Source organism: Suillus discolor (genome assembly GCF_016758755.1).
Source record: "Suillus discolor strain FC423 chromosome Unknown F5147scaffold_29, whole genome shotgun sequence".
NCBI classification, from domain to species: Eukaryota; Fungi; Basidiomycota; class Agaricomycetes; order Boletales; family Suillaceae; genus Suillus; species Suillus discolor.
In genome coordinates this window covers 75,982-99,260 of record NW_024541276.1, presented here as the reverse complement: position 1 = coordinate 99,260, position 23,279 = coordinate 75,982, and the positions used below count along the sequence as shown (strand labels likewise).

The 23,279-nt window shown below is 48.2% G+C and overlaps 11 protein-coding genes across 11 annotated transcripts; 3 read left to right on the top strand and 8 right to left on the bottom strand.

The window, feature by feature from the left end:
- Positions 1-275: 275 nt before the first annotated feature.
- F5147DRAFT_773900 (uncharacterized protein) lies at positions 276-1,457 on the bottom strand (the record flags this gene model as incomplete). Its single annotated transcript, XM_041441538.1, has 1 exon — positions 276-1,457. One exon carries the CDS (start codon positions 1,455-1,457, stop codon positions 276-278), a length of 1,182 nt encoding a protein of 393 aa, XP_041292514.1.
- Positions 1,458-3,720: 2,263 nt separating this feature from the next.
- Positions 3,721-3,972, bottom strand: F5147DRAFT_531331 (uncharacterized protein; the record flags this gene model as incomplete). Its single annotated transcript, XM_041430086.1, has 1 exon — positions 3,721-3,972. A coding segment is annotated over one exon (252 nt), but the record flags the coding sequence as incomplete, so codon positions are not given.
- A 440-nt stretch (positions 3,973-4,412) lies between these two features.
- Positions 4,413-5,324, bottom strand: F5147DRAFT_577361 (uncharacterized protein; the record flags this gene model as incomplete). The annotated part of the gene is made up of 1 exon (XM_041431394.1): positions 4,413-5,324. The coding sequence occupies one exon, from the start codon at positions 5,322-5,324 to the stop codon at positions 4,413-4,415; it is 912 nt and encodes a 303-aa protein (XP_041292512.1).
- Positions 5,325-6,796: 1,472 nt separating this feature from the next.
- On the bottom strand, positions 6,797-7,117 carry F5147DRAFT_800259 (uncharacterized protein; the record flags this gene model as incomplete). Its single annotated transcript, XM_041443258.1, has 3 exons — positions 6,797-6,841; positions 6,901-7,029; positions 7,060-7,117. The coding sequence occupies 3 exons, from the start codon at positions 7,115-7,117 to the stop codon at positions 6,813-6,815; spliced, it is 216 nt and encodes a 71-aa protein (XP_041292511.1). The 3' UTR covers positions 6,797-6,812.
- Positions 7,118-7,969: 852 nt separating this feature from the next.
- On the top strand, positions 7,970-8,727 carry F5147DRAFT_773896 (uncharacterized protein; the record flags this gene model as incomplete). The annotated part of the gene is made up of 4 exons (XM_041441537.1): positions 7,970-8,034; positions 8,089-8,265; positions 8,320-8,591; positions 8,654-8,727. 4 exons carry the CDS (start codon positions 7,970-7,972, stop codon positions 8,725-8,727), a joined length of 588 nt encoding a protein of 195 aa, XP_041292510.1.
- A 76-nt stretch (positions 8,728-8,803) lies between these two features.
- On the bottom strand, positions 8,804-10,307 carry F5147DRAFT_773895 (uncharacterized protein; the record flags this gene model as incomplete). Its single annotated transcript, XM_041441536.1, has 7 exons — positions 8,804-8,812; positions 8,873-9,019; positions 9,078-9,431; positions 9,493-9,599; positions 9,639-9,896; positions 9,957-10,046; positions 10,181-10,307. The coding sequence occupies 7 exons, from the start codon at positions 10,305-10,307 to the stop codon at positions 8,804-8,806; spliced, it is 1,092 nt and encodes a 363-aa protein (XP_041292509.1).
- Positions 10,308-13,062: 2,755 nt separating this feature from the next.
- F5147DRAFT_695668 (uncharacterized protein) lies at positions 13,063-14,095 on the bottom strand. Its single transcript, XM_041437399.1, has 3 exons — positions 13,710-14,095; positions 13,278-13,653; positions 13,063-13,227 (listed from the first exon to the last, which is right to left on the bottom strand). The coding sequence occupies exons 1-3, from the start codon at positions 14,032-14,034 to the stop codon at positions 13,098-13,100; spliced, it is 831 nt and encodes a 276-aa protein (XP_041292508.1). The 5' UTR covers positions 14,035-14,095; the 3' UTR covers positions 13,063-13,097.
- A 769-nt stretch (positions 14,096-14,864) lies between these two features.
- F5147DRAFT_695664 (uncharacterized protein) lies at positions 14,865-16,261 on the bottom strand. Its single transcript, XM_041437398.1, has 4 exons — positions 15,756-16,261; positions 15,454-15,704; positions 15,060-15,393; positions 14,865-15,000 (listed from the first exon to the last, which is right to left on the bottom strand). The coding sequence occupies exons 1-4, from the start codon at positions 16,015-16,017 to the stop codon at positions 14,972-14,974; spliced, it is 876 nt and encodes a 291-aa protein (XP_041292507.1). The 5' UTR covers positions 16,018-16,261; the 3' UTR covers positions 14,865-14,971.
- Positions 16,262-16,300: 39 nt separating this feature from the next.
- F5147DRAFT_837131 (uncharacterized protein) lies at positions 16,301-17,959 on the bottom strand. The gene is made up of 2 exons (XM_041444045.1): positions 17,713-17,959; positions 16,301-17,658 (listed from the first exon to the last, which is right to left on the bottom strand). The coding sequence occupies exons 1-2, from the start codon at positions 17,884-17,886 to the stop codon at positions 16,471-16,473; spliced, it is 1,362 nt and encodes a 453-aa protein (XP_041292506.1). The 5' UTR covers positions 17,887-17,959; the 3' UTR covers positions 16,301-16,470.
- Positions 17,960-18,290: 331 nt separating this feature from the next.
- Positions 18,291-19,283, top strand: F5147DRAFT_695658 (rhamnose mutarotase). The gene is made up of 3 exons (XM_041437397.1): positions 18,291-18,696; positions 18,759-19,046; positions 19,103-19,283. The coding sequence occupies exons 1-3, from the start codon at positions 18,655-18,657 to the stop codon at positions 19,145-19,147; spliced, it is 375 nt and encodes a 124-aa protein (XP_041292505.1). The 5' UTR covers positions 18,291-18,654; the 3' UTR covers positions 19,148-19,283.
- Positions 19,284-21,127: 1,844 nt separating this feature from the next.
- F5147DRAFT_837129 (O-methyltransferase-domain-containing protein) lies at positions 21,128-23,070 on the top strand (the record flags this gene model as incomplete). Its single annotated transcript, XM_041444044.1, has 11 exons — positions 21,128-21,455; positions 21,511-21,691; positions 21,741-21,976; positions 22,033-22,047; positions 22,095-22,155; positions 22,209-22,348; positions 22,396-22,500; positions 22,553-22,649; positions 22,700-22,770; positions 22,822-22,943; positions 22,995-23,070. Exons 1-11 carry the CDS (start codon positions 21,222-21,224, stop codon positions 23,068-23,070), a joined length of 1,338 nt encoding a protein of 445 aa, XP_041292504.1. The 5' UTR covers positions 21,128-21,221.
- Positions 23,071-23,279: the final 209 nt, after the last annotated feature.

Here is a 23,279-nt window from a genome sequence, read left to right as displayed (position 1 = left end):
CGGTACGAATACAACGTGCGGGGATCTGCAGTCAGAAGGAACAGAAAGAGGAAAGCCACATTGGTGGCATGAGTCAGACCGAGTCAGAGGTGCGGGACCACATTGGTGGTCAAATCAGAGGAGGAACGTGCGTGCACGTGCATAGAGGCGGGCGATGCAAGGGACAGGAATGGTCCCGAGGATCCGGTCAACGGAAAGTCGGTAAAGGAGGACGAGCCGGTAGATGGTGAGGGCGAGGATGAAGGGAAAATGATAGGGGGGCCACGTGACCGATGTTACTTGTAACAGAAAGATGTAGTCAAGCAAGCATAGACAGCAGCATGTAGTGGAGATGTGAGGTCGAGCGTAGAGCGAATTGCTATCAGCAAGTCCACTGTAAATGGAGCCCGTTTCGGCCGCTTGGAGGTAGGTGGTGCTAGTCGCTTCCCTCCTGCAAGGGCAAGAGCGCATTGATCATGGTTAGCGAGCCAAGGTTGGCCGTGCAGCAGATGCCAGGCCCTGATTGCGTAGAAGTAATTTTCGAGGCTTTTTCCTGAATACAGTCCCGAACATCCTGCAATGAAGGCTAGGATGAGTACGGGTGAAGCGGGACAACGTTGCTCTTCTGGGATGTTCCAAGCATCGCAGAATACATGGAACACCAGCAGCCCTGAGCCATAAGTTTCCTTCGTGTTTGGTGCGTGGGAGTGAGCAAGAACGGTGATGATGCAGTCTATGTCGTTGTCTGAGATGTTGACCAAGGAACCTGTGTGGTCTAGGCGCGAACGAGGAACTTGTGGGCACCATAAACGAAGACGGTCACGCGCTAGACAATGGGGACGCAGAGGGGAGGGATTGGGTGTGAGACGTGAGTCGTACGGACGTGCTGGGACATTATGGTGAGTAACAGCGATTGGGGTTGATGATATGAAACGAGAGCCATCAGTCAGCCCATGTGGTGCGGAGCTGCCACAGTTGTTCCTCCCAGTATCTGTCCTCGTTGTCGATGGTGACCTCGTGATCATCTGAGCACTGATGGTCGCCCACGTGCTGCCTGGCGCTTGAGGAGAGGTCAGCATCGCAGACGAGGAGGTGTAACTCTCTAGGCAGTGATACTGGGGGTAGGAGTAGATGGTTGGGCGGGAAAATTCCCCTGGAGGGCCCATCTGCGGGGTTGTCTCCGCTGGGAATGTACTGCAGGTAGAAGGAGGTCCCATCATTGCGCGATTCAAGTAGGTCATGGATTTGTCGAAAAACAAGGTTTGTTTCTCTGTTCCGGCTTCTCCCATTCTTCCAACCATTGACAACGCCCTGGTTGTCGCAGAAGATGAGGAAATGTAGTCCCGAGCCAATGGGGCTGGCATCGAGGATGGTGCGAACAAGGAGTTCGAAGCCGACGCACTCAGCCCAACCAATGTCTTGCTGTCCGTTGAGGGTTTGCCAGCCTGGGCAAAGAGTCCATGCCCTCCAATGCCCATTGACAACAATTGCGATTCCGACGGAGGTGCTCGCTGAAGGTTCAACGATACAGCGAGGCACGAACAATGCTCCTGACTGTATCTATAATTGTCGTAAGGTCGTGCATTGCCTAGTCTGCTATACTTGAGACGACAAGTGCGTTCGACCCTAAAGGGGAAGCGAGTGCAGCAAGGATCTAGTAGTAGGCACTGAAGGCGCTACTGGTTGGCCAATGCAAAGCGCGAGAAAGCGCAGGTGCGCGCAAGGCGCAGGAATGCGCGCGTGTATGGCGCGAAGCGCGGGAAAGCGTGCGCATGTATACAGATACGAGAGAGAGTAAGAGTGAGTTTGCTTAAGTGATGATATGATGTAAGACAAGAGAAGAGAGATGCGAGGTGTAAACAAATAGATTTCTACTATGTTCTGCTAGGTGAATAGTGGGTAGTAACCAGTAAGTCCTCTGTCGTTCTGGTGGGAGAGTAAGTTCGTAAATAAGTATGTACTGCTGGCGCTTAAGTATGGCGCCTAAGCGCTGTCATGCGGAGCCGAAGTGCTACCGAGTAAGGTATGTAAGGATATATGTAAGTAAGGGTCCATGATAAAAATAAAGATGGAACGATATGCAAATGTGAGAAATGGAAATATACGCACTAGGGAACTTGGTGGACAGTGGATGGATGCTTCCGGATGGCTGGCGCTATAGGGCGCTACAGCGCGGGAAAGCGCGCGCGCATATACATCGTGAAGCGCGGGAAAGGTACGCGCGTTGCGCGGGAAAGCTGCGCCTCATATAGAGATAGCTGCGGGTAGCACACAGAGTGATGCTACAAGTTCGTGCCATGTACTCCCCAGTGAAAACTGCCATATTGCACAATGAGAGGCATGAGTCTCTACATCGCGTCTGAAAAGGCTTGGATGTTGGTGGGGGAGGGAGGTTTGGTGATGGCCCGGCCAAGGAAGGGTCTAAGGAGCCGCGAAGACCACCAGTTAAGGTCCTCATTGATATGTCGAACAGGGTGATGTGGGACGAAAGGATGGTCACTGCAGACGCTGACCATGGCTTCCATAGAGGTGAGGTAAGCGCGGCCTGCTGGGATGACCAGGCAGGAGTGAAGTAGTTTGCCATACAGTTCTTGGGTGTCCAGCAGTGTGTGTGCGCTCCGTGATTTCCAGTCTGCAATGCAGCCCAGATATTTCGCCTTCTTTGCCGATGACAATTGGACTGTGCATTGCGCAATGTTCCACCACAAACCCCAGTAAAGTGTCTCATAGGCGAAGGCTGTGTCCTTTGATGGTTCCCATGGGATGCCCAGGGGATTGGACACGCAATCAATGTCTGCGAAGGTAAAGGTGAATTGAACATCGAAGGCGGAACGTAACGATTGAGAGGACAGGTCTTGTAAAGGAAACCGGCAGTCCTCGGCATAGACATCAGACGGGTTCTCGTCGAAATGAGCACCTTTGTACCATAGCCGACCCCCAGACTTCTGTTGGCCTGAGCGGGCCAAGAGAGAATGTGTCGAGGCACGTTCTGCATTGTAGGAGGCAAGAAACTCACGTCGAATTCGGAAAAAAAGGTGATCATCAACCCATTTTCCAATGGGTCCGAGTCCTGCGGCACGGAGGATATCAACGCCCGTGTCAGCCACATGACCATACACGCCAGCAGATGGACCCATACCAAACGAGATGCAAGTGTCTGCGCAGAATTTACCTCCTGGAAGAAGGACAACAGCCGCTGCCCATTGAGAGTGATGCAAGGGAATTGTGCGGTACGCTTCGGCCACATCCCGAGTGGCCGCTTGGGAGCCGGGAGGCAGAGAGCAGATGATAGTGCATATGGTTTCAAATGTTCCCCAGGTGCAAGGGAAGTTATCTGGGGTAACGCCGGCATTGATGGACTTGTTTGGGAACTCTGGCGATGGTACCAATGGGAAGGAAAAGTTTTGGATGATCCTGAACTTTCCCGGTTTGCCTGATTTTGGGATGATGGAGATGGGTGAGGATTGGAAGGGTCCAAGGAAGTGGAAAAGCTCATCGTCAGTGAAAGGTCCGAGATAACGGCCAGTGCTAAGTTCGCGAGAGAGTAGTTTGTCGAAGGCAGCATGGAAGGTGAGGAGGGAAGGACAATTTGGAGGTGTTTGCTGTGAGGTGATACGAGGGATGCCGAGGTCGAAACCCCGTCGTAAGCTGTCAGGTAGGGTTGGATAGCGAGAGGTGAGATTGTTCGCCTGAAGCTGGGATTCCCAAACGTCAGGATCATAAGGCGAGACCGGGTGAGATTTTCTGAGCTCGAGAGCAGTTCTGAGCGCCGTGAGAGGTTGACAGACAACCGGAGCAGACATGGTGATCGTCGTGGGACTGGCTGATGCAGCGGGCTCTTTGCCAATCGACGCATAAGGGTTTCTCGGAGCTGCGTAGGAGGAGTTGTTTGTTTGTCCAAGTAGCAACGGTGAGCATGGTGCCGTCCCACAGCCATTCTGCGGAGCATTCGATGAACTTGTGGTTGTGTCTTCCGAGGCACACGGCGCACACGGCAGAGGGACAAGGTCTGTGTGCGCCATCTTGAAAAACCTGCTTGGCACCAGACTGGTGGGTAGCGGTTGCCACAGGACTGTTCTTATGCGGCTTTGGATGAGGGTGCTTCAAGTGGGTGTTGGGGTAAGGTTGCCCATGGTTGCTTTGTGAGTGAGAACTGCCAGACACCTGAGTATGTGAAAGGAGGAGCGCGAGCGCGAAGATGGCAGAGGTGCCAAGATTAGAAAGGCACGCAGTGTAAACGCAGAGTGATGAACGCAACATCAATTCACAGGTGAACGCGGGAAAAGAAAGGCACAAGGCGATGTATTGTGATTTATAGATTACATACAGGACACAGCAAACACAAAACGCAAGGAGAAGGCAAGAAGGCAATGCAAGGTAGTGAACGCAATGGATAGGCGAGGAAATTGTAAATGAAATTAGTTTGGTTGTTTCTAAGTGTAGAAAAAGGTGAAACTGACCTGGGTATTGTGGTCATGGTGACGAGATTCTTGCAGGACACGGTTGAAAAGGCAACCTAAAACAATGTCGCTGAGAATGGAGAGATCCCAGGCACCAGTGCCAAGAGCGACAGCATGATGCCAGGCTCTTTGTTGCTCTTCTTGGTAAATCATGAGAGCCCGCTGAGCTACTTGGTCACTGGAATTCCAGTAGCGATGGGTCATAATTGCACCCCAGAAACGAGCAAGCATCAAAATACGTTGTTTGGGCCAATCACATTCTTCAAGAGCTGCTATGATGCGAGGGATTGCTTGGGCGAAGTCGACTGTGGTGAGAAACCGGTCAGGAATGACATTTTTAGAGGGTTTGGAGGCTGCTGCGCTGATCCAAACCGTGGTTCCATCTTGTTCCGAAGGGATCAAGCCCTCATCATCTCTGGTGCTGTAAGAGAAGAGCGCCTCTTCTAAACCAGCATTAGTCCAGTAGTACAGCTCTACAAAACTGCCTTTGTCGATCTTCCGTAAGGTGAAGTCAGATACAAAGGCTTCTTCTTCGTTGGTGTCTGGACGAGGGCGCATGAGTATGTCGGTGTGTTTGAAACGGTTCTTCTTCCTCTCGTCCACCCGCGCAGTTTCCTCTTCCAGCTGACGGATTTGCCGGAGGCGAGTTGCTTCTTCTTTGGTTAAACGGGCTTGCTCGGCATGAAGGCAAGCCTCTTCAGCTTCTTGTTGACGCCACTGAGTGCAGAGGTCGTCGTTGGTGGCGATCCAAACGAGTCGGAGGGATTCTGCTGCTTGGTCCTCAGTGACGGTGGCAGAGACGAAAGGAGCGCGTGAGGTGCGGTAGCGCTCGCTCGTGAAATCTGGGCAAACGAGCAAACTTGGATCAGAATGTAACTTATTCATTTGAGAAATTTTTTAGCGGAAGAGCTTTATGCGAGTTGTTGAAATTTTAAACAGCCAGATCTGAGAATATGAGAGAGAGTATTCCGAGAGAGCAAGAACTAAGATTTGAACAGTGGAGGGAAGGAAGAGAGAAACATTAATTGCCTTCTCAAAATGGGCATAGACCTCATTCTTACCACGTGCTCGTGCCTCATACTTAGTCAGAATCCAACATGTGTAAAGCATTTCGGCATTGCGGAGTTATCAATGTTTTTTTTGTGCACCAAAAACTTATGGTTCGGTTCGAGTTCGGACCGCAAAAAAACCGAACCGGACCATTGAGAACGGTTCTCAATGGTCCGGTTCTCAGTTCTTGTCGAAGACCCTCTGAACTGGACCAAACCGGACCACGGCAGCACTAGTTTTGATTACACAGTCTCTATGTAACGCTTTGGGCAGATTGTCACGTCTGGGGCTTATTTCTTTATCGCAGATGATCCTGACAAGCATGTGCCCCGAATAAATTTGTTTTAGTATTCTCTAATCATGTATATAACCATCTCACAATATTCCAGAATTATATGTGGAGATCTGACCTTTAGAGTGAGCCTTCTATGCCTCTTGCACTGATAAGTTGCCCATGGAACAAGATCTACTTCGATTTTCTTCAAAAAATATATATGGCAGTGTGTATTATGTTTGGGCGAATCCAGATCTACCATGGATAAGGATTCTGTGCAGAATTGCGTGTGCTAGAGTCAATGTGTGGACTCTTGGGACACATGGACTTGTGGGACCATCTAGTATAGCACAAGTTATGCATCTGCTCTCGCTCAGACTGTAAGCATGTTAAGTTTCAAAATTTCAACCATGATGCATGATGCATGAGTTCTGTATGACCTTTATGGCTCGCCGCTCGAGATACAATTGAGAATTCACAACGTCCAAAATTGTTCCAGCTCAGATGCCTCATATCACTACTTTTGGGGTCGTAAACTGATATGAAGTTGCTTACTCGCTCATTCGTCCATGTCCAACACATTCAGAAATTGCACAAGTGCCTTGTTTCGAAAGAAACCTTCTCTCCAAGTTGCCATGGAGGGTTGTTCCTAGATTGAATACAACATGAGGTCTATGACTGACTCATCCACAATCCACGAAGTATTTTGAGGACAGCGAGAATTTCAGGCTGCTGATACATCATCACGGGTGGGTATAATGCATGAAATGGAATCATTTTGATTGTCGTAATCAATGATTAGTGCTCCGGCGCGATGTACTGTTGTATTTGAGAGGATACTGTACTTTTCACAGCACAAACGAAAGAGTGTTACCCAAAGCGGCATACCAGCATCTGCCAAATTTCAAACTCCTCGCTTCGCCTGCCAAATCACTCCGAGTTTGACCAGTCTGACTACGTCAATAAATTCTCACCATCTCAAATTGACGCATAGTCAGACTGGTTACGAGTCTAGTTTATAAACCTATATTGGCACTTCGGCACGGTGTTCACTGTATCTTGATCTTCTCAGCAATACCTGCACATGGGTTAAAAAGCCATCAGCGCTGATAACCGATCCAGAATAAGATAACTCACTCTTCTTCCAAACAAGCCCATAGTTCTTCGCAGTCTGGGTGGAGAACATTCCTGCGAGAATTAGCGCGCACAGCGCACCGTGTGGACGGCCTCTGGGTCCATAGGATAGTTTGCAGGGTCCAACCTTTACTAAATAATGTAAGTCAAATGGTAACATACCAGTGGTTTTCAGAACAGCAGGAGCAGTGGTGTGTCCGTTTTTCAACTTTTCTGGCATATCTTGACCTTGGGTTCATTTCACAGTCCCTTGCATAGTTCAAGTCCAAGCTGTGTTCCTGCTGACCGGACCGCCCATCAAAGCACTTGCACTTGATCGGGTGCTTGCGACGATAAGTCAATGATTTTCAGATCATTGAATTGTCGTCAGAATGATTCCTTAACGTATGTGGACGATCCAGTTCACCAGTGAGAATTGGAGATTCTTGCTAATTTTCAACCTGTCAATTATTCGTCGCATGTAGCCTATATACAATAGATCCTCCGAGTCCTCAGGCCTGAGTCCTGATACACATTCTGCTTCTTCCTGCGACATTTACAGCCATCCGACAGGCCTGTACATGTGTACCAGACCTACGTGATCTATCCAAAGCTATTTTGACATGTTTTGCAATCGTCAGTCGCGATTCTGGTCAAGATATATGGAAAGCGGGAGTGATCAGCTTCGTATCAGCTTCGCTAAGTGTGTTTGTTTGGCTTTTACCTGTCAGACCCCCAACCACTGCTTGAGAGAGACTTAATATTAATGTTTCTAGTGATATATTCAAGATGTATTGCTTGTCAAATTGTGAGTCCTCCAATGGTTACAGATAGTAACTCAGGTGCTGATCGTACCTTAATGCAATGACAGCACAATCTGTGACGGAATTCAAAACAACTCGAACATTCAAGTTGACGAGTGCAGGATTGTGCTCCCAACATTATGACTGATCATTCTCGGCGCACCAACCAGCATAAGCCATGTCGTGAGTGTTAAGCCTGAATCACTGCCAGTTTCACTTATTTTTGAGCGAGCATAGTAGCTCCTGCCAGGGAAATACAAGATCCGGCTCAGTTTTATTTCAAGCTCAACATGAGTGATGTTGACATCATGCACCACCTCAAAGACCATTATGACCAGGAGGAATATGGACTCAGGTTCGTGTCTTACATATGTCCAGTGCAACTACTTCAACTAATTTATCATGCTAGCATTGTCAGCTTTTGTCGGATGCAAAATAGCTGGGGCTGGAAATGGACCAGGCAACAACAACATACTCTCGAGTCCATCGAACAGCATGTCCGGGAGATTCGACAACGATTTCCCCACCGAGGTGCCGAGGCCATCAGACAAGACCTGCGCCAGCAGTTCAGCTTTCACGTACCCCGGTGAGTTGCTGTCTACTTGCTAGTACTGTTCACTATAAATCAATGTTTGAACAGCGAACTGATCGCCAAGCTTCTCAAGATCACAGAGCCAACTGCTGTAGAAGCTAGGCGTCGTGGACGTCTCAAATGGAGGCGTTTTTGGTGTGCAGAGGTTAATGATGTCTGGCCCCAAGACCAGCACGACAAATGGCTGCGCTTTGGGTTATGGCTGCATATCAGCCTCGATCCATTCACTGGCTGGATTAATTGGCTGAAAGTTTGGTGGACCAACAAGAATCCACGCCTTATTGCTAGATACTACCTTGACTGTTGCCGAAAACTCGGAGGTATGTCACCAAGCCCCTCACATTGATCGGACATTGATCATGTCATTTTTTTGTGATCTCAGCTGTACCTTTGATCACTCAGAGCGATCCAGGCTCCGAAAATTTTGCTGTTGCCAACGCACAAACAATGATTTGACACCGCCTAGATCCAGCACTCAATGGAACACTTCAGCACTGCTGGATGCGAAAGCACCAGAACATCAAGCCCGAAATCATGTGGTCTGTGCTTCGCAGGGACTATGAGCATAAGGCTGGTACTAGAGTTCGAAAGAATGACTGACCGATGATAATTTGCGCTTGACAGGGTGAGGCAAACATTGGGCGCCATTTTGCAAATTTTTTGATGGGGACACCGCAGATAGTACTAATGCAGGACTTGAAAGATGTTGGATGTCAGATGAACTTGCCACTGTTGCGTGAGGTGTATCCTGGTTTATGTATTCTGTCAGTCATGCAAGGTACCAATAGTCCATGTTGAAAACGAACATCACAAGACTTGGACTCAGCTAGTACTTCCTCACCATTTCGCCTTTGCTCAGCGGCAAGGAACTTCATATGTGGAATAATGAGGTGAAGTTCGATCCCCTTGCCAGCATTGAACTGCTGCTTCGTGTTCCTGGTCTTGAGGAAGTGGGATGCTATGGCATTGATGTCTTCTCCAGACGGATGGGGAAGAATCTCCTCAAAACTACTAACAAGACGCAAATGTGCCTCTTCAAACGTAAAAGTAAGACCCATGGACCACTTGATGAACATGGGAAGTAGGGTGAGGTACACCAAAGTTTTAAGGTCATTGGCACCAATGTGGTAAGGGATGTTGCTGATCGACTCGACTATATCCTATAGAAGATTCAGTGAAGTCGGTGAAGTTGAATTCGGAATTGTAGAGAGCAACACTTACAGATATTAGAGTTGGTTTTTTAGCCCGTGGAATCATCACTGCAAGGTATGCCTTGACGCATACCACTTCGGGAACACTCGAAGCATAGGCCTGTCGAGCAAGCCAGTCTCACATCTCTTCATAAATTTTATGCGCATCTTGATAACCAGGCTTGAGTGGCAGAGTTCGAAGAAGGTCTGAGTACACAATAAACTGAGCGTCCCGACCATAAATAGATATGTTGGGCCCTAATGGATTTGCACGGCAGATGTCTGAGGGGCCAGGAGCTGCAGGCCAGTTGGGTAAAGGAACAAATTGATGATTTGCTGAGGCGCGCCTCAGGTGAACGGGACCTGGGATGAATGCAGGTGGAGGCATCCCACATGATACACTAAGCCCCACTGCACAAACAGGAAGTTGGGATTCTACAAAAATAAATGAAGGTTTGTATTCAATATAAAATGCAACTGTACTGGGCGACTCACTTCCACACTGCACCTCTGCAGTCTGCTTGTGAACTGCAGCGCCATCATATTCGGACTGGCTGAAACCATGCTTCGAGGTATTTGGAATTACTAAAGAAAATTATCGTCAGACTGTAATGTGACAAAGTCTGCACACCAAGCAATTATTTTACCTGCATCACTTATTTTCTTGGTAGTGAACTTGGAGCGCTGGTATCAGCTGCATTTTTCACAAAGCCATTTACCGGGCTTGCTCGGATCTTTGTGCTCAATATAGGTGATAGCAGGTACAGTGCCAGGATGACCGCTAAAACAGTTGGCATACTCGCAATAGTGCTGGTCAGCATTTGTGGTGAACTCTGCAGCATACATGATGATGGTGGATTTTTTGGGGGGTTTGGATTTAAATTTCTGAACTGTCAGATTCAAATATTAGTGCTACTAGAGGCTCGTCGAAGCAAGCAAGGGCCTTTGATATAACCATTTGATGCAAGTCTATGTGCGAGTGATGATTTCTCATGTCAAATTTGCAAGGCAAGAGATCTTAGGCACCACGTCAATACAATGTCTTAACCTCATTCTGTACGCACAGCCACATTTATGAGTGTAGTCGGTAAATCCTTCATCGCGTTCAGTGGGTGATTGGGGGTCTGGCAGGAGAAGAGCCAAACAAATGTCTTTTTAGTCCAGCTGATCACTCTCGCCAAAGCTGATCACTCTCGCCAAAGCTGATCACTCCCGCTTTCCATAAAGATATGGCTCCTCGGAAGGTTCCGATAGGCCAGGATGTTGTAGACTGCAACAAGTCAGGCAGCTGTCGTAGGGACACAGGGAAATGCAAACAAGTATGCATCGAAGAGGAGTCTTGCTAGTGATAAAGGTACTGGGGGTATGTCAGGGACCTCAAAACGCGCACGAAAGACAGTCCAAGCACGGTCTGCAGCACCTGGTAGGTTTGCAAATCCTTTCGCACTAAATGGATCTTCATCAGCACGCCCTCCGAACCAGCAGGCAGCAGCACACCTCGTACCTCCTGAGTCTTTTCCTCCTCATCCTCCGCAGTTCTTCGATAATATCATGATGCTGCTCAACATGATGCATATGTGCGCCCTACCGGCACAGATCTATTAAGCGTTCATTTCACAGTTCTGCAGATGACTTGACACCTTCGACACCACATCCGGTGTCGTCACGGTCGTCACCGGTTTCTGTCTCGGACATCTTGATATTCAATACTCGATGTTTTTCCTTGGCAGTCCTACCTCCATCATGTCCACTGAGGTATGCATTGGTCTACCGGGTCCACATGCTCTGGATTGTTTATCCGCCAACCTTCGGTTCTGCCTATACTCTCACCCTGAAGTCCGCTGGAAAGCGCACCCATTCTGATACAAGTGCCAAGCTTACTTTCCAAAAACGTTTTTTCCGATAGGATATAAGAGCAAGGTCATTAGCAAATCAGAGCCACTGTTTGTCTTGACACATCCCACATAACCTAGCACGAACCATGCATTTCTCATTCCTCCGAGTAGTCGCAGTCGTTGCAGCTTTGACAAGATTTATGTCTGTCACCGCACAGTCCTGTGCGGCCGTAGCCCAGTCTTGTGGCGAGAGCAGCCCGCAAAACCTCTCATGCTGCGGTGGCCTTACCTGTACGCCTGTTGTGAGTATGAGTCGTTCGCTCTGCATCCGAAATTCAACCCCACGGCTCGCCTTTGCGCCTTGTACCAATAGGAGTCCGGTACCACGCTCTGCACGAAACAGTCCAGATGAGCTTGGCAGACTGAGCATGTCACAATAGTGTCTTATTTCTTTCGCGTTGGCACAGTGCTTGATCGCACGATATACAGTTCGTCGCGGAGTTGATGGATGTGCTCACTTTTATACAAATTTTCCTGACACCTCGACTGGACTCCCGAATCGATTACTGTAGCGTTGATAGAAGACCTCGGGCTCAGGCCTCATGTCATTCGACTTGTATACGTTTTACATCAGTAAAAGTAGAAGAAAATCGGTGTCTTCAGCCGACATTGAAATAGGTGTGCGTGACATTGAAGATCATTCGAAAGAGGCTACTTGAAGACCAGGCTAGAACAGTTCCAGTCGTTGGCGGCGTCGGCAATTTATCACGTAGTCATTGATGTAACACAAGTCAAAGCGTGATGTGATTGAAACGAGTAGTCCACTCTCTTCGCTCTCGCTGGCCGAGCCCGAGGTATAACAGCTCTCCGATCATTTTTATAGGACAAGAGCCATTCTGCACCAGAGAACTCAGACAAGAAACCGTGACAAAATGGGTTGAATATATCTCACCTTATTCATCGCCTCGTACCCTTGAATGATTTTACCAAAATGATGAACAAAGATATGGTACCGTAAGGATAGAGCGAATCCGATCCAAAGCGCATTATGTTCAATGCATCGTGCACTTGATGTCATGGTGAGTATTGTACTGCCAGATTCATAGTTAGACGCCATCCAGAAGTCGATTGTACGCGGGAGACAACAGGCCTTGTCTCCTATTGTCACTTTTTCAATCCCAGCCGCCCATTTCTCTCCTAGGTTCTCTTCTTTTCGACTACCATCATGGCCTCCGTACTATACAAGCATCTATTACTGTAATTGATGATAGGAAACGTCCGAAGGCGATCGGAATGCTTGCATACCGGCGATTTCGAAATTGGTGTGTCAACAAGCTCCACTGACGCTCCCTTTCATTTTGATCTCCGCATTCTCCCTGCGTGTTCTTTTCATGTCGTCGGCGTTCAAAATGCTACACCTTCTGTGCTCGAATCTAAAAAGAGATTCTGGAAAATGGATGGGTTTGTGGAATCAGAAGACACTGTCGCCGATCTGCCCGTCTCTGTCTTCATTTTTGGTGGGAAATAGTATGCACCGCCTGAGGACGGTTTCTATTTTATCAACGCGCGGGTCATTGATGCATTGCTACTGGCAACTGCCATAGAGGATGGAACCAGTCGAAATCACGCGGACGACGAAAGGAGGAAGAGACAAAGGCAAACATAGTATACAGACGTCAATTATTATGAATGGAGGCATAAGGTTACCGTCCGAAGGGTTCAGAACTCTTGTAGTTTGTAAACACGGCAACAAAACGGGGTATGACTTGTTGATTCTGAACGCCAGTCAAAAAAACGCCTTCTAATCATAGAATACCAGAGCCCTCAGCTCGATGGATTCCCGAAGCGGCGCTCCCTCTGGAGTGTTCGGGTCTTGGAAGCCAGTATGAGGCGTGAGCCTCGCGACACTGCCATCTTGTACCGAGTCAAAGCTGAAACCCTTTCAGCACGACAACAATCTTCCCCGAGTGACGTCACTCACCATTTGATAAGAACAAACTCTTCTGGGGTCATCGCCTTCATGTATTTCCACTGGTGCTTTGGGCTGTATTTGACTCCAAATGTTTCACCCTCGTGGTCAGGGTATACAAGAGTGACAGGTACCAAGTCTTTCTCGTAATCAATACTCCGGAAGTCACATAGTGCAAGCGGCCAATCTACAGCCGCATGTGATATAGGACGCCAAAGGTTAACGATTTGGAAGCGTCTTCGAAGGAGGGAAGGAGCTTCTGTTGGCGGGAGATGCCTATGAACACGAGCAATGGACGATGCAGTCGTTTGGTCCACATGAACCAGCGGAACTGGTTGACGTTTCTGTGGGCCATCATCTACCTCGCCTGGGCGACGGCGACGAATAGCTGTGACACGAATTGGAAATGAAGACGTCATTTCAAATTGGTAGTGGTCAACGTACTATGATCGAAGATGACAATCCTGGTTGCTCCCGTAACCCTCTTGATAAGGTCGATGCTCTCAGGGTAGTATTCGCGCTCGACCTCATCATCATTCAAGAAGCTGGCATGTTTCGCCGCTTCTCGCCCATACTGAAACCCAGCAATGTCGAGCTTATAAAGCTCCTCCTTCCCGCGCACATCCTCAATTCGTATATCATGCGTGTCCTCGGCCCAGTTGCGGGCTCGCTTTCCGGTGGCGCCATCTGAGTTAATGGTATTGTAAGGCCGAGAGCCGTCAGACGGAGCCAACATGTAGTTGAAAATGCCGATAGTGTCAGAGGCCATGGTTAGTCCGTTTGTGCTGGATGAAATGCGGAATGAAAGTGTCCTTGGTATCACGAGTGAGTTGTATCTTACTTATATATGTTTCCAAAGTCCGGGGAAGTCGTTTGGCTGACATATCATGTTATCAAATACCTGGTCCGCTGACTGTTAATGTGGATTCATAAGCATGACGCCAGGGAGCTGCGGGATGCGCAATGAGTGGAGCTCTTACCTGAATCATCAGCAATCTACGCCGGGGAGAGAATTCTTGATTTCGTAGCCCAAAACACTGTTGACCACGTTCCAGGATACATATGGCATGTATAGCACAAATTATTATTGATGATGTCGACCAAGTACATATTGGATTGACGAGAATAAGCATCAACTTCTCAACTTTGTCGCTGCGCAGGGTCACTGCAGGTTCAAGTGATTGATTGATGAGAGAGAGAGATCAGGCTGAGAGACCTGGGGTTTGAGCCTGCGAGCATTCTGTGGTGACGAAGAGAATTGTCGATGCCTGCCGGCAGGTTGTGATACAATGATCTAAGGCCTACTCAATTGTATATCAGGGCTCGCGTATTTTCTGATAAGCGGACCATATCTTATGATTCCTGTGGGCTAATGCAAGTTAGGCAGCACATAAGCATCACGAAACATGCTCACGATTTGCAGACTCCGAGATTACAGATTAGAACAAGCCTGGAGAACTAATGTCATATAAAGAATTGTATCATGATGTGTAGATCCCTCGCCTTGCAGCTGTACTCATCTCCACAAAACCCAAGTCGAGTGTCCGGCATAGTTGTCGAACATATTTAGGCTCACTTGCAGGAGGTCACAAGTATAGCTCTCCATCCAGGTACAGTGGCATTGGTAGAGTAGATAAATTTCATTCATAAATAAATTTCGCACATTTACATCTTCAGCGTTTATAAACCTACATCACTTCGGGTATTCACTGTATCTTGATCTTCTCAGCAACACCTGCACATGAGTTAAAAAGCCATCAGCGCCGATCACCAATCCAGAATAAAACAACTCACTCTTCTTCCAAACAAGCCCATAGTTCTTCGCAGTCCGGGTGGAGAACATTCCCGCAAGAATTAGCGCGCACAGCGCACGGGCAGCCTCTGGGTCCATAGGACCGACTTTATCGCCAGTGTTTCCGAGGACGGTCGAGATAACGCTGTGGAGCTCGGCCCAGAATGGCTGAGCATGCGTGAGGAGGGCATAGAGCCCCGTGATGAACGGCGCACACCACAGGTCCGTGGCTGTCCAGCCGTAGGGCTTGATCGCAGCGGGAGTCGTAAGTTTGAGCGGGGTAGGCTCGAGGAAAGAGAACATGCTGGTTACGAAAAAGCCTCCATTGGCGATGACCTGTTATGGGCAAAAGCAGTTAGAGAGAGATCAAGACAGGATCGGGAAGGGACGACGTACGAGAGAGGATAGCAAAAGAGTCCACGGAGAAGATGCGATAATAGGGGATGCGTGGGTGATAACAGGTTTGGGTGTAAGGCTGCATAGAAGCAGGGCGCGCGTGAATCCGTCGACGATAGACAACGGAAGCTCAGTGCTGAGTGACATGGACGGTATAACAGGGATATATTCTACGATCGCCTGTGCGGCAATGTACACACCGGGGGAAACACCTGAGAGCACGAAAGATGGGGGAACAGCGAGCAGAGAGCCTGAAAGTGGAGAGCGGTCAGATGCATAATAAGTTCGAGTTAGCAAAGTACCTATGATGGCCTCTCCTCCAAATTTGATCGTGAGTGAGGTACATGCGTCTCTTAGGAAGGATCTCTCCTCCACAGGTGCGGGTTTATCTCCAGAGCGGTGCTGATGCTTGGCATATAGATCTTCCTTGGTCTGTCTCAGGATGGTGCAAAGCCGCAAGGCGGCTACCAATTCGATGGAGCAGACGTTGATACCAAACCAGCTGAAAGGTGCTATGGGTTCAAGAGCATACCGATACAAAGTTATGAATGGCTGGAGAGACATGACGGGGCCAAGGAATGGTTGAGGTCAAGGTTGTAGAAGAGAAGCAGAAGTCCTGAGACATGCTTCTTCGGCTCAGAGGTTCTGACACGCCTTTGCCGGCAGTAATATTAGCTGGCAGTCGGATTTCGGAGCAATCCCATGTGCACAAGCCACTCTGGACTTTGGACACTCATGATCAGGAATTTCATCGGTTTGCTTATGAGCAAACTCTCCTAAGCACCAGCCATCGACAGCATACAAGTACAGCAAGAAAACGTTCAAGGAAATAATCATCAACAATCTCGATTGTATTTATACCATAGAGTCCCGGATAACAGTATTTGGAACAGCAAATAAATATGCGCAATAATGATAGTCAAACCACGACCACGAGCAACGTTAACGCGATTAGATTTGTGACGACCGTGAAATGCCGTTAACAGGTATCACAGAGAATCACTCGGCTAGTCGAACTTAGTTCCCATTCCTCGCACTGGCCACATCAATACTGTCGTCGACCGTTCCAAACTTGAGATCGTCCAGGACGCCAAGCAGATTTGTATCCCAATTCTGGAAGTGCAGATTGACAGCCGGAAAGTTTGGACACAAAGTAGGAAGGCCACCGAACAGCTGAGGTGCGCCCCAGTATACGTCCATCTTCCGGTCCTCAGAAAGTTCGGTCCAATATGCTGGGTCCATAGGGTAATCAATGACGTTAAGTATAAATGCACCTTTATACGCTGCTGCAGGTTCCTTCAGCCCGGACCCTGGGAACGTCGGAACTTCCATGAATACGTTGACAGCGAGATTAAAATATGTCAATTCTTCGGCAGAATATATCATATTACCGAATTGAACAGGAGATGTGACCACACTCGGTTGGCCTCCTGAAAGTGGCTTGTATGAGGCTGAAACGCCGCGCTTAAGAGCCATGGACCATAGAGTGTCTTCAGGGTTTTCTAAATTCTCGGAGTTTGATGGATGTTCCGTATGGAGGACATGGATGATTACGCCATACATATTATCCCAACGTGGTGGGTTCATACATATGACCTCGCTGTTTCGGATTATGACCATAGGAAGTGGCTCCGGGAACGCGTCCTTGTATCTTTCAAGGTGGTTGGGAAGCTGGTTCAAGAGCTTGATGGGATAGATCCTTGGGCGTCGCAGGCCATTGTGAAAACATGGGTCTCGAGGGGCTTTGGAGTAGTATCGGCGGGTGACAGCGTCCTTGTGCTGACAGAAGTTGCTGATTAATTGCGCGTATTGTCGAGCATCGGGCACGTTGAAGAAAGGCGGCAGACGCAGTGGCATGTCATGGTGCTCGTCTAGCTTTTCGTAGATCATCATCGGTATGATACTTTCTGCCTCGAGAAATTCTCTCGGTATGCAGTAGGTAAATGGCGCAGGGAGAGTGGCTCGCAGTGCTGGCCCGTTTGATCCGGTTGAAGTTTGGGTATGGACGAAAGTCGGTCGGACTTGAGGGATTCGAGTGGCATCATCGCGTGCAAGTATGGTATCCGTATTGACGTGAGCGGGGATTGGCCGTGGTGCATATAGCAGATTTTGAGGCACATAGTGCATATTGGCATTAATGTTGTTGGCATCCTCTTCCAAATCATATTGCGCGGAATCAGGGTGAGCGAACTGGAAGCCAGGGACCTGCATGTTCGTGTGTTCGGCTTGCATACTAGGTCAAAAGAACGATTCTCGTACCTGTTTGTGAAAACCCAAAGCGTCGAGATTGCTGGCGTACAGTTCATCATCACTTGGTAAATGATGAGCAAAGCTCTGAGAGGGTGCGATCGTGGTGGACTGAATGTCACGCACGACGAGATGCGCGGACTCATTCAGACTGGAAGAAAAGCTTTCAATCCGAGTTGACTGCATAATGTGATAACAAGCAAGAGACGAAAGGTGATGAGGATGCAGAGGAAATGCCTATTGTTTATATATACCATGGCTCACGCAAAGGTGGTTGCAATTGTGGTCCTGGACAACATTAATATTTGTTTTAAAAAAACAGCAAAAACCAACTGTCATTACTTTCAACTGAAAGGTAACTAAGCATGGTACAATGGCGAAGCGGCTGTAATGGCCCTAAACCGGGAATGCGAGATAGTTCTTTACAGCGATCCAACCCATGAGTGCGCTGGTTCAAGACTGTCCCCTCCAGAAAACTTGGTGTCCACATGTTCCTTGCACCGAAAGGTGTAATCGGACTTGGAATAATCGGTCCTTGATTGGCCAGGGAAGCAATTCCGCAACCTGCAGGATCTGCCGAGTTAGTCGTAGGAGATCAGGGCATGTCATCAGACGCGCTGTGGGTCGTGCTGCTCGCAAACCTTTTTGCCCTTTTGTTGAAGAACTTGCAAAGGACTAGCGATTGTCATGACTTCACCACGACAAGTCTTGAAAGAAAAAATGGCACACACACCCGCCACATTGCTACAACAAAGGCTACAGTTAAAGTGCAACTTCTGTCCACGCCATCTAACATTTGTTACTGCCGGTCCATACATATAATTGCCAGTCTTGTCGCTCATCTCGCCTCGACATGCTTTAGCTACCACCGGGCCGACCCCGTGGTCACGATGTTTGGTCGGCCTCATTAGTCTGATTGGTAGCATCAAAGGTCTCAACGCCTTGTTACCTTCCATGTCTGCTCCGCATACCAAGCGTATTTGCCAGATAATCAAGGTGCGTACTGCGGGTTCTCGCCTTGGGTAATAAATGCTCAGACCCCTGACCGTTCATCATAGCTCAAACCAGAATGCGTGGACGAGTACAAAGAGGTCCACAGGAACGTCTGGCCCAGCGTCCTCAACGCCATTAGACGGCACCACATCGTGGACTACTCGATCAACCATTACCCGCAGCTGAATTTGCTCATCGCAAACTTCAAGTACACGGGTAGTGACTTTGAGAAAGATATGAAAGCCATCGGGGACGACGAGGAGACGCAGAGGTGGTGGAACCTCACAGATAGTATGCAGGAGAGCTTTAATGACGGTGCTTCTGGGAGTGGAAAGGATATCCCTTGGTGGACGGTAAGTTTGCTTTGTAGACTGGAGATTTTCGCTTCTTTGAATAATTTGGTGAATAGGACGTCGAGGAAGTCTTCCGTTTCGAGGGAGGTTCTTCAGCATGATACGTTGATAGCCATTATTGATGAGTTTGACTACCTCACTGCGTGAATCAAGTATTGGATGACAGCTATGCCGTCGACGGGTACTACCGTGCCAGGATGAGATACTAAGAGTTTGGGCTCAGGTTGTTGACTAGTTAGAAGGTAGTAGTGCGATATTGAAAAGGCAGAGGTAAACAAGAATGTGACTGGTTACAATTGCTCAAACTCGACGCAAAACGTAACTTCAAGACATGGTAGATTTCATCGGCATGCACTACGTATGTGCAAACTTATCTTCGAGTAACGTAGCTTCAGCCCGAATTCCGATATTCGATCTGAAGTACGCTTCTAGTCAAGTGGCAAGATTCAAATTGTATGACCAAGTGCATGAGTCGATGTAGAACCCACAAAAAGCAACCTCTCCAACAACTGAGAGCAATGACTTCGTACTGCTTATGTGAACTTTTCTGAATGGTGCATCCGTCTCAAAATCCACTACCGGCACCTGGAAAGATGCTACCGCCAATATTGACAAAAGACAATGAATTTGTCGCTGTTTTTGTGTTCCAATCAGAGTCAATCTCCGGAAGATGAACATGTCGATAAACTCTTGTCGGAAGTAATGTACTCATGCGAGGAGGGGGAGGGTCATCGACTTGAGTGTCGCTGAATAAATTTTAGCACCAGGAACAACGGGCAAGTATATGGAAAAACTGGCTATAGTGGAGCATAAAGCACACACGGAAGCGTCGCGGAGGCGGAGATGATGTAGATCTTTGTGAAAGGGGATGTGAGGTTTGAATGCGGAGGCCAAATAGTGACAGTTAGTGTTGAGGCGTAGGCGAGAAATATCTGGTGCATAGAATTTGCTGAGTCGGAGAACAAGAAAGTCACATTCCAAGGCTCTCAAACGAGGTGTGTCGAAGTTGATATCCCAGCCACACAGGTGTAGCATGAGCATGATGACCATTTCCAAACGCATGCTCTCAGAAAGGAGGATATTGAGAAGTTGAGAGTTTGCCGCGGGTATCATCCAAGGTTAGTGACCGCTGCGAGTGCGGTTGCGTCATGGGGCACTGTATACAATGCAAAGGGTGAACCAGAGCGAGCAAGCCAACACTGAAGAAGACGCGGAAGAAATAGCTTGAATTGAATAATGTAACTTGCCCGGGGGGACGACCTGGACAGTGGATACGCGACCAGACTCCTGCGCCAAAGGTGGCACACCCTGGTCAAGTCTAGGGGACGGCTGGAAACGTTGACCGAAATGGTGTCATGTCCGCATGAAAGATACCCGGATAGTCTGTAGAAGTTCCACTAGTACAATGGATGTACGGCCCTGACGGCGTCACACTGACAGGACTTGAACAAAAAAGGACGATGGCATGGATCTCGTGATGGAGCAAATCTTCACCATCATGATGGGCTCTAGATCTCGCTAAGTGCAATATGGGTGTTATTACCTCCGAGTACTGATGACCTCTTGGCTGTGTCGATTGGTCGGTCCAGGGCTGGCTCGCCACCGATATGGCTAAAACTTGGCGAGCCTCGGGCTGGACCGCCTTACATACTTATTGTACGAATGAAATTGTGGCACCTTCAGCCACACGATTATGTAACAACCCCGTTTGGTATTAGTAGTACTGTTAGTTTGTGGTTTGCTCATATGTTTTGCTTTAGCACTCTCGTCCAGGTACGTTATTCTCTTCTAGCTCGTATGTTATAGAACTTAGTTCTGACTCGTTCTATGTACTGAATAGTGTTTTTTTCACTCTTGCTGAGTCCTGACTCGCTCTAGCCTCTGCAGACCGTTGAGGCATGCGGGGCGACGAGGTCACGGTCGCGCGACGTGGTGACCGAACGACAGGCATGCTTTTGAAAGTCCGTCATGGTTGTTCTAACCGTGTTTCTCAGGGAGATTATTCTTACCTGAGCTTTAATAAAGTTTCGAGTAACACTAGTGAGTGTATGGAACTTATCCGACTAGATGGCCAGGGTACAGTGGGAGCATAATAAGCTTTCGGGCTCTTAGTAGCCATAATCCTTTCCATCACCTTTTTCACTCTCCTGCGAGCCCTCTACAAGTACTACGACGATGGCCAACAAGGCAAAACTTGAGGCACTCCTGACTCTAATCAACACATCCGCACGAGATGCCATCGCGTTGTATGAACAGTACGGTGATGTACCCGCCATCGACCAGACAGAGCCCCACCCGTTGGACAATGCAGTCGACCAGGTAGCTTTGAAGAGTGCCATTCGTACTCTTGAAGGTGCTTGTGCTCAAATATGCGCGACACTTGCTCCACCTGCCCATACTGCAGTTAACGTGAATACTTGAATGATATAACACACTTTACTTTTGCTCATCAGATTGTACGCAGCTTGTCCAAGTGTATGATCATGCTTGCATGCGAGTAGTTGCTCGGGAACATGTTTCTGATATTCTGTTGAAGTACCCCAAGGGTCTTCACGTCAACGAGCTCTCCAAACAAATCAACATCGAGCCAAAAAAACTGGCCAGGATAATGCGCCTCCTGGCCACGAGAGGTTGCTACAATGAAGGTAAGGAGCTATTTGTTGCCTGGTTTGATTTCTTCTCAGACTGCGCCAGTTGACATGAACGTTTTTGCCAACAACCGACTGTCTCTGATCCTACTCGACGAGAACCCTGTCAAATACATGATCTTGTTTCATGTGGACATAGTTGCCAAGGGAGCACCGGTTTTCTACGAGACGCTCAAAGATCCAAAGATTGCCTACTCGTATGAACCAACGGTTGCCCCTGTAATGTACGCCATCAACAAAAATGGAACCGAAGGAACGCTCTTCGACCGGATGGCGCGGCATGTATGTTTTTAAAATATTGCTCGTCAGGAAGCTTTACTCATATAATTTACTCGTAGGACGGCCAACGCCAGGTAGGGATTTTGGTTCCTCCGTACGATCATTCTGACGTCTCTAGTAGTCCTATCACACGTCGATGAGAGGTCTGAATGACATTATGGGCTCCCTCGCCGTCCTGACTCGTAAGTATTTGAGCACACAAAAACGGGATAATTCTGTGCTAACCTGATAATAGATTTCCCATTCGAAAAGCTCTCAACAGTCGTTGACGTTGGAGGAGGCATTGGAGCATTTTCTCTGCCTTTGGCTAAAACACATAAAAACGTTAAAATTATAATCCACGATCTTCCGGAAGCATTAGTTCAGGCGAGAGACGTAAGTCGGTAGGACAACATACTTGTCACCAAATTGATGGAATCTAGATCTGGGCGAGAGAATGCCCTGAAGCCCTGACAGAAAACAGGGTCGAGTTCAAGAACTTGGACTTCTTTGAACAAGTTCCCGCGAAGGGTAAGGACATCTACTATGTAAGTGCTAAACTCTGTAGGTGACAACCTGCAAAGTTGACAATGATCGCAGCTTAGAAATATCATCCACGACTGGCCTGACCGTGAAACTGCACTCATTCTTTCAAACCTTCGCAAGGCGCTCGGTCCAAACAGCCGCGTCCTCATCCGTATGTCAAATATAACGTGACCCATCGTCCCGCAATCTGACAATTTTCAGATGACTATGTGCTCCGCCAACTCAGCCGCAAACAAGCAGTGATAGAAGCTTCAGAGCTCGGAGTTGTTTCGGTATGTCATGTCCGCTGACCTACATCCATCTTTGTTCATCTCCGCACCTAGGCTCCTGAACCTCTTCTTGCAAACTTTGGCGTTGGAAATATGCGTTTATACCAGCAAGACATGACTATGTTGTTCGTACACAACGCGATGGAGCGAACACTACAAGGTTCCCTCACACTTGCGTGAGTAATATTCGATTACTGCCTTGGCTTCACCTGATTGGTTTGGAATAGCACTGCCGCCGGTCTGAAACTAGAGAAAGTGTGGGACCTTGTCGAAACATGCGTCTTGGAGTATTCTGCCGCATAATGTTCGAGCTAATCAATTGTTCATCTGCATATATCTTCACGTGCGAAGATACACTGCACGCCACATACTTACCAGAATACACCTGAAGTTCCAATAGTTTGTTTTGTAATTAGCTTAATTACTGGTAATCCTTGCAAAATATCTTGAGATCAAGAACTGTTATACCGATATAAACACTCGTCGAGGCTATCATGATCGAGTATCTCTCG

Excerpts from the sequence above, each read along its gene's own strand:
- F5147DRAFT_695668 (XM_041437399.1), bottom strand. The coding sequence starts at position 14,034 with ATGGCCTCTGACACTATCGGCATTTTCAACTACATGTTGGCTCCGTCT. Across the intron at positions 13,654-13,709 it reads GATTGTCATCTTCGATCATA|CTATTCGTCGCCGTCGCCCA; the intron begins GTACGTTGACCA and ends TTCGTGTCACAG. Across the intron at positions 13,228-13,277 it reads GAGTTTGTTCTTATCAAATG|CTTTGACTCGGTACAAGATG; the intron begins GTGAGTGACGTC and ends AAAGGGTTTCAG.
- F5147DRAFT_695664 (XM_041437398.1), bottom strand. The coding sequence starts at position 16,017 with ATGTCTCTCCAGCCATTCATAACTTTGTATCGGTATGCTCTTGAACCC. Across the intron at positions 15,394-15,453 it reads CTCTTTTGCTATCCTCTCTC|GTCATCGCCAATGGAGGCTT; the intron begins GTACGTCGTCCC and ends TGCCCATAACAG. Across the intron at positions 15,001-15,059 it reads TGGGCTTGTTTGGAAGAAGA|GTGTTGCTGAGAAGATCAAG; the intron begins GTGAGTTGTTTT and ends ACTCATGTGCAG.
- F5147DRAFT_837131 (XM_041444045.1), bottom strand. The coding sequence starts at position 17,886 with ATGCAGTCAACTCGGATTGAAAGCTTTTCTTCCAGTCTGAATGAGTCC. Across the intron at positions 17,659-17,712 it reads CTTTGGGTTTTCACAAACAG|GTCCCTGGCTTCCAGTTCGC; the intron begins GTACGAGAATCG and ends ACGAACATGCAG.
- F5147DRAFT_695658 (XM_041437397.1), top strand. The coding sequence starts at position 18,655 with ATGTCTGCTCCGCATACCAAGCGTATTTGCCAGATAATCAAG. Across the intron at positions 18,697-18,758 it reads GTATTTGCCAGATAATCAAG|CTCAAACCAGAATGCGTGGA; the intron begins GTGCGTACTGCG and ends CGTTCATCATAG. Across the intron at positions 19,047-19,102 it reads AGGATATCCCTTGGTGGACG|GACGTCGAGGAAGTCTTCCG; the intron begins GTAAGTTTGCTT and ends TTTGGTGAATAG.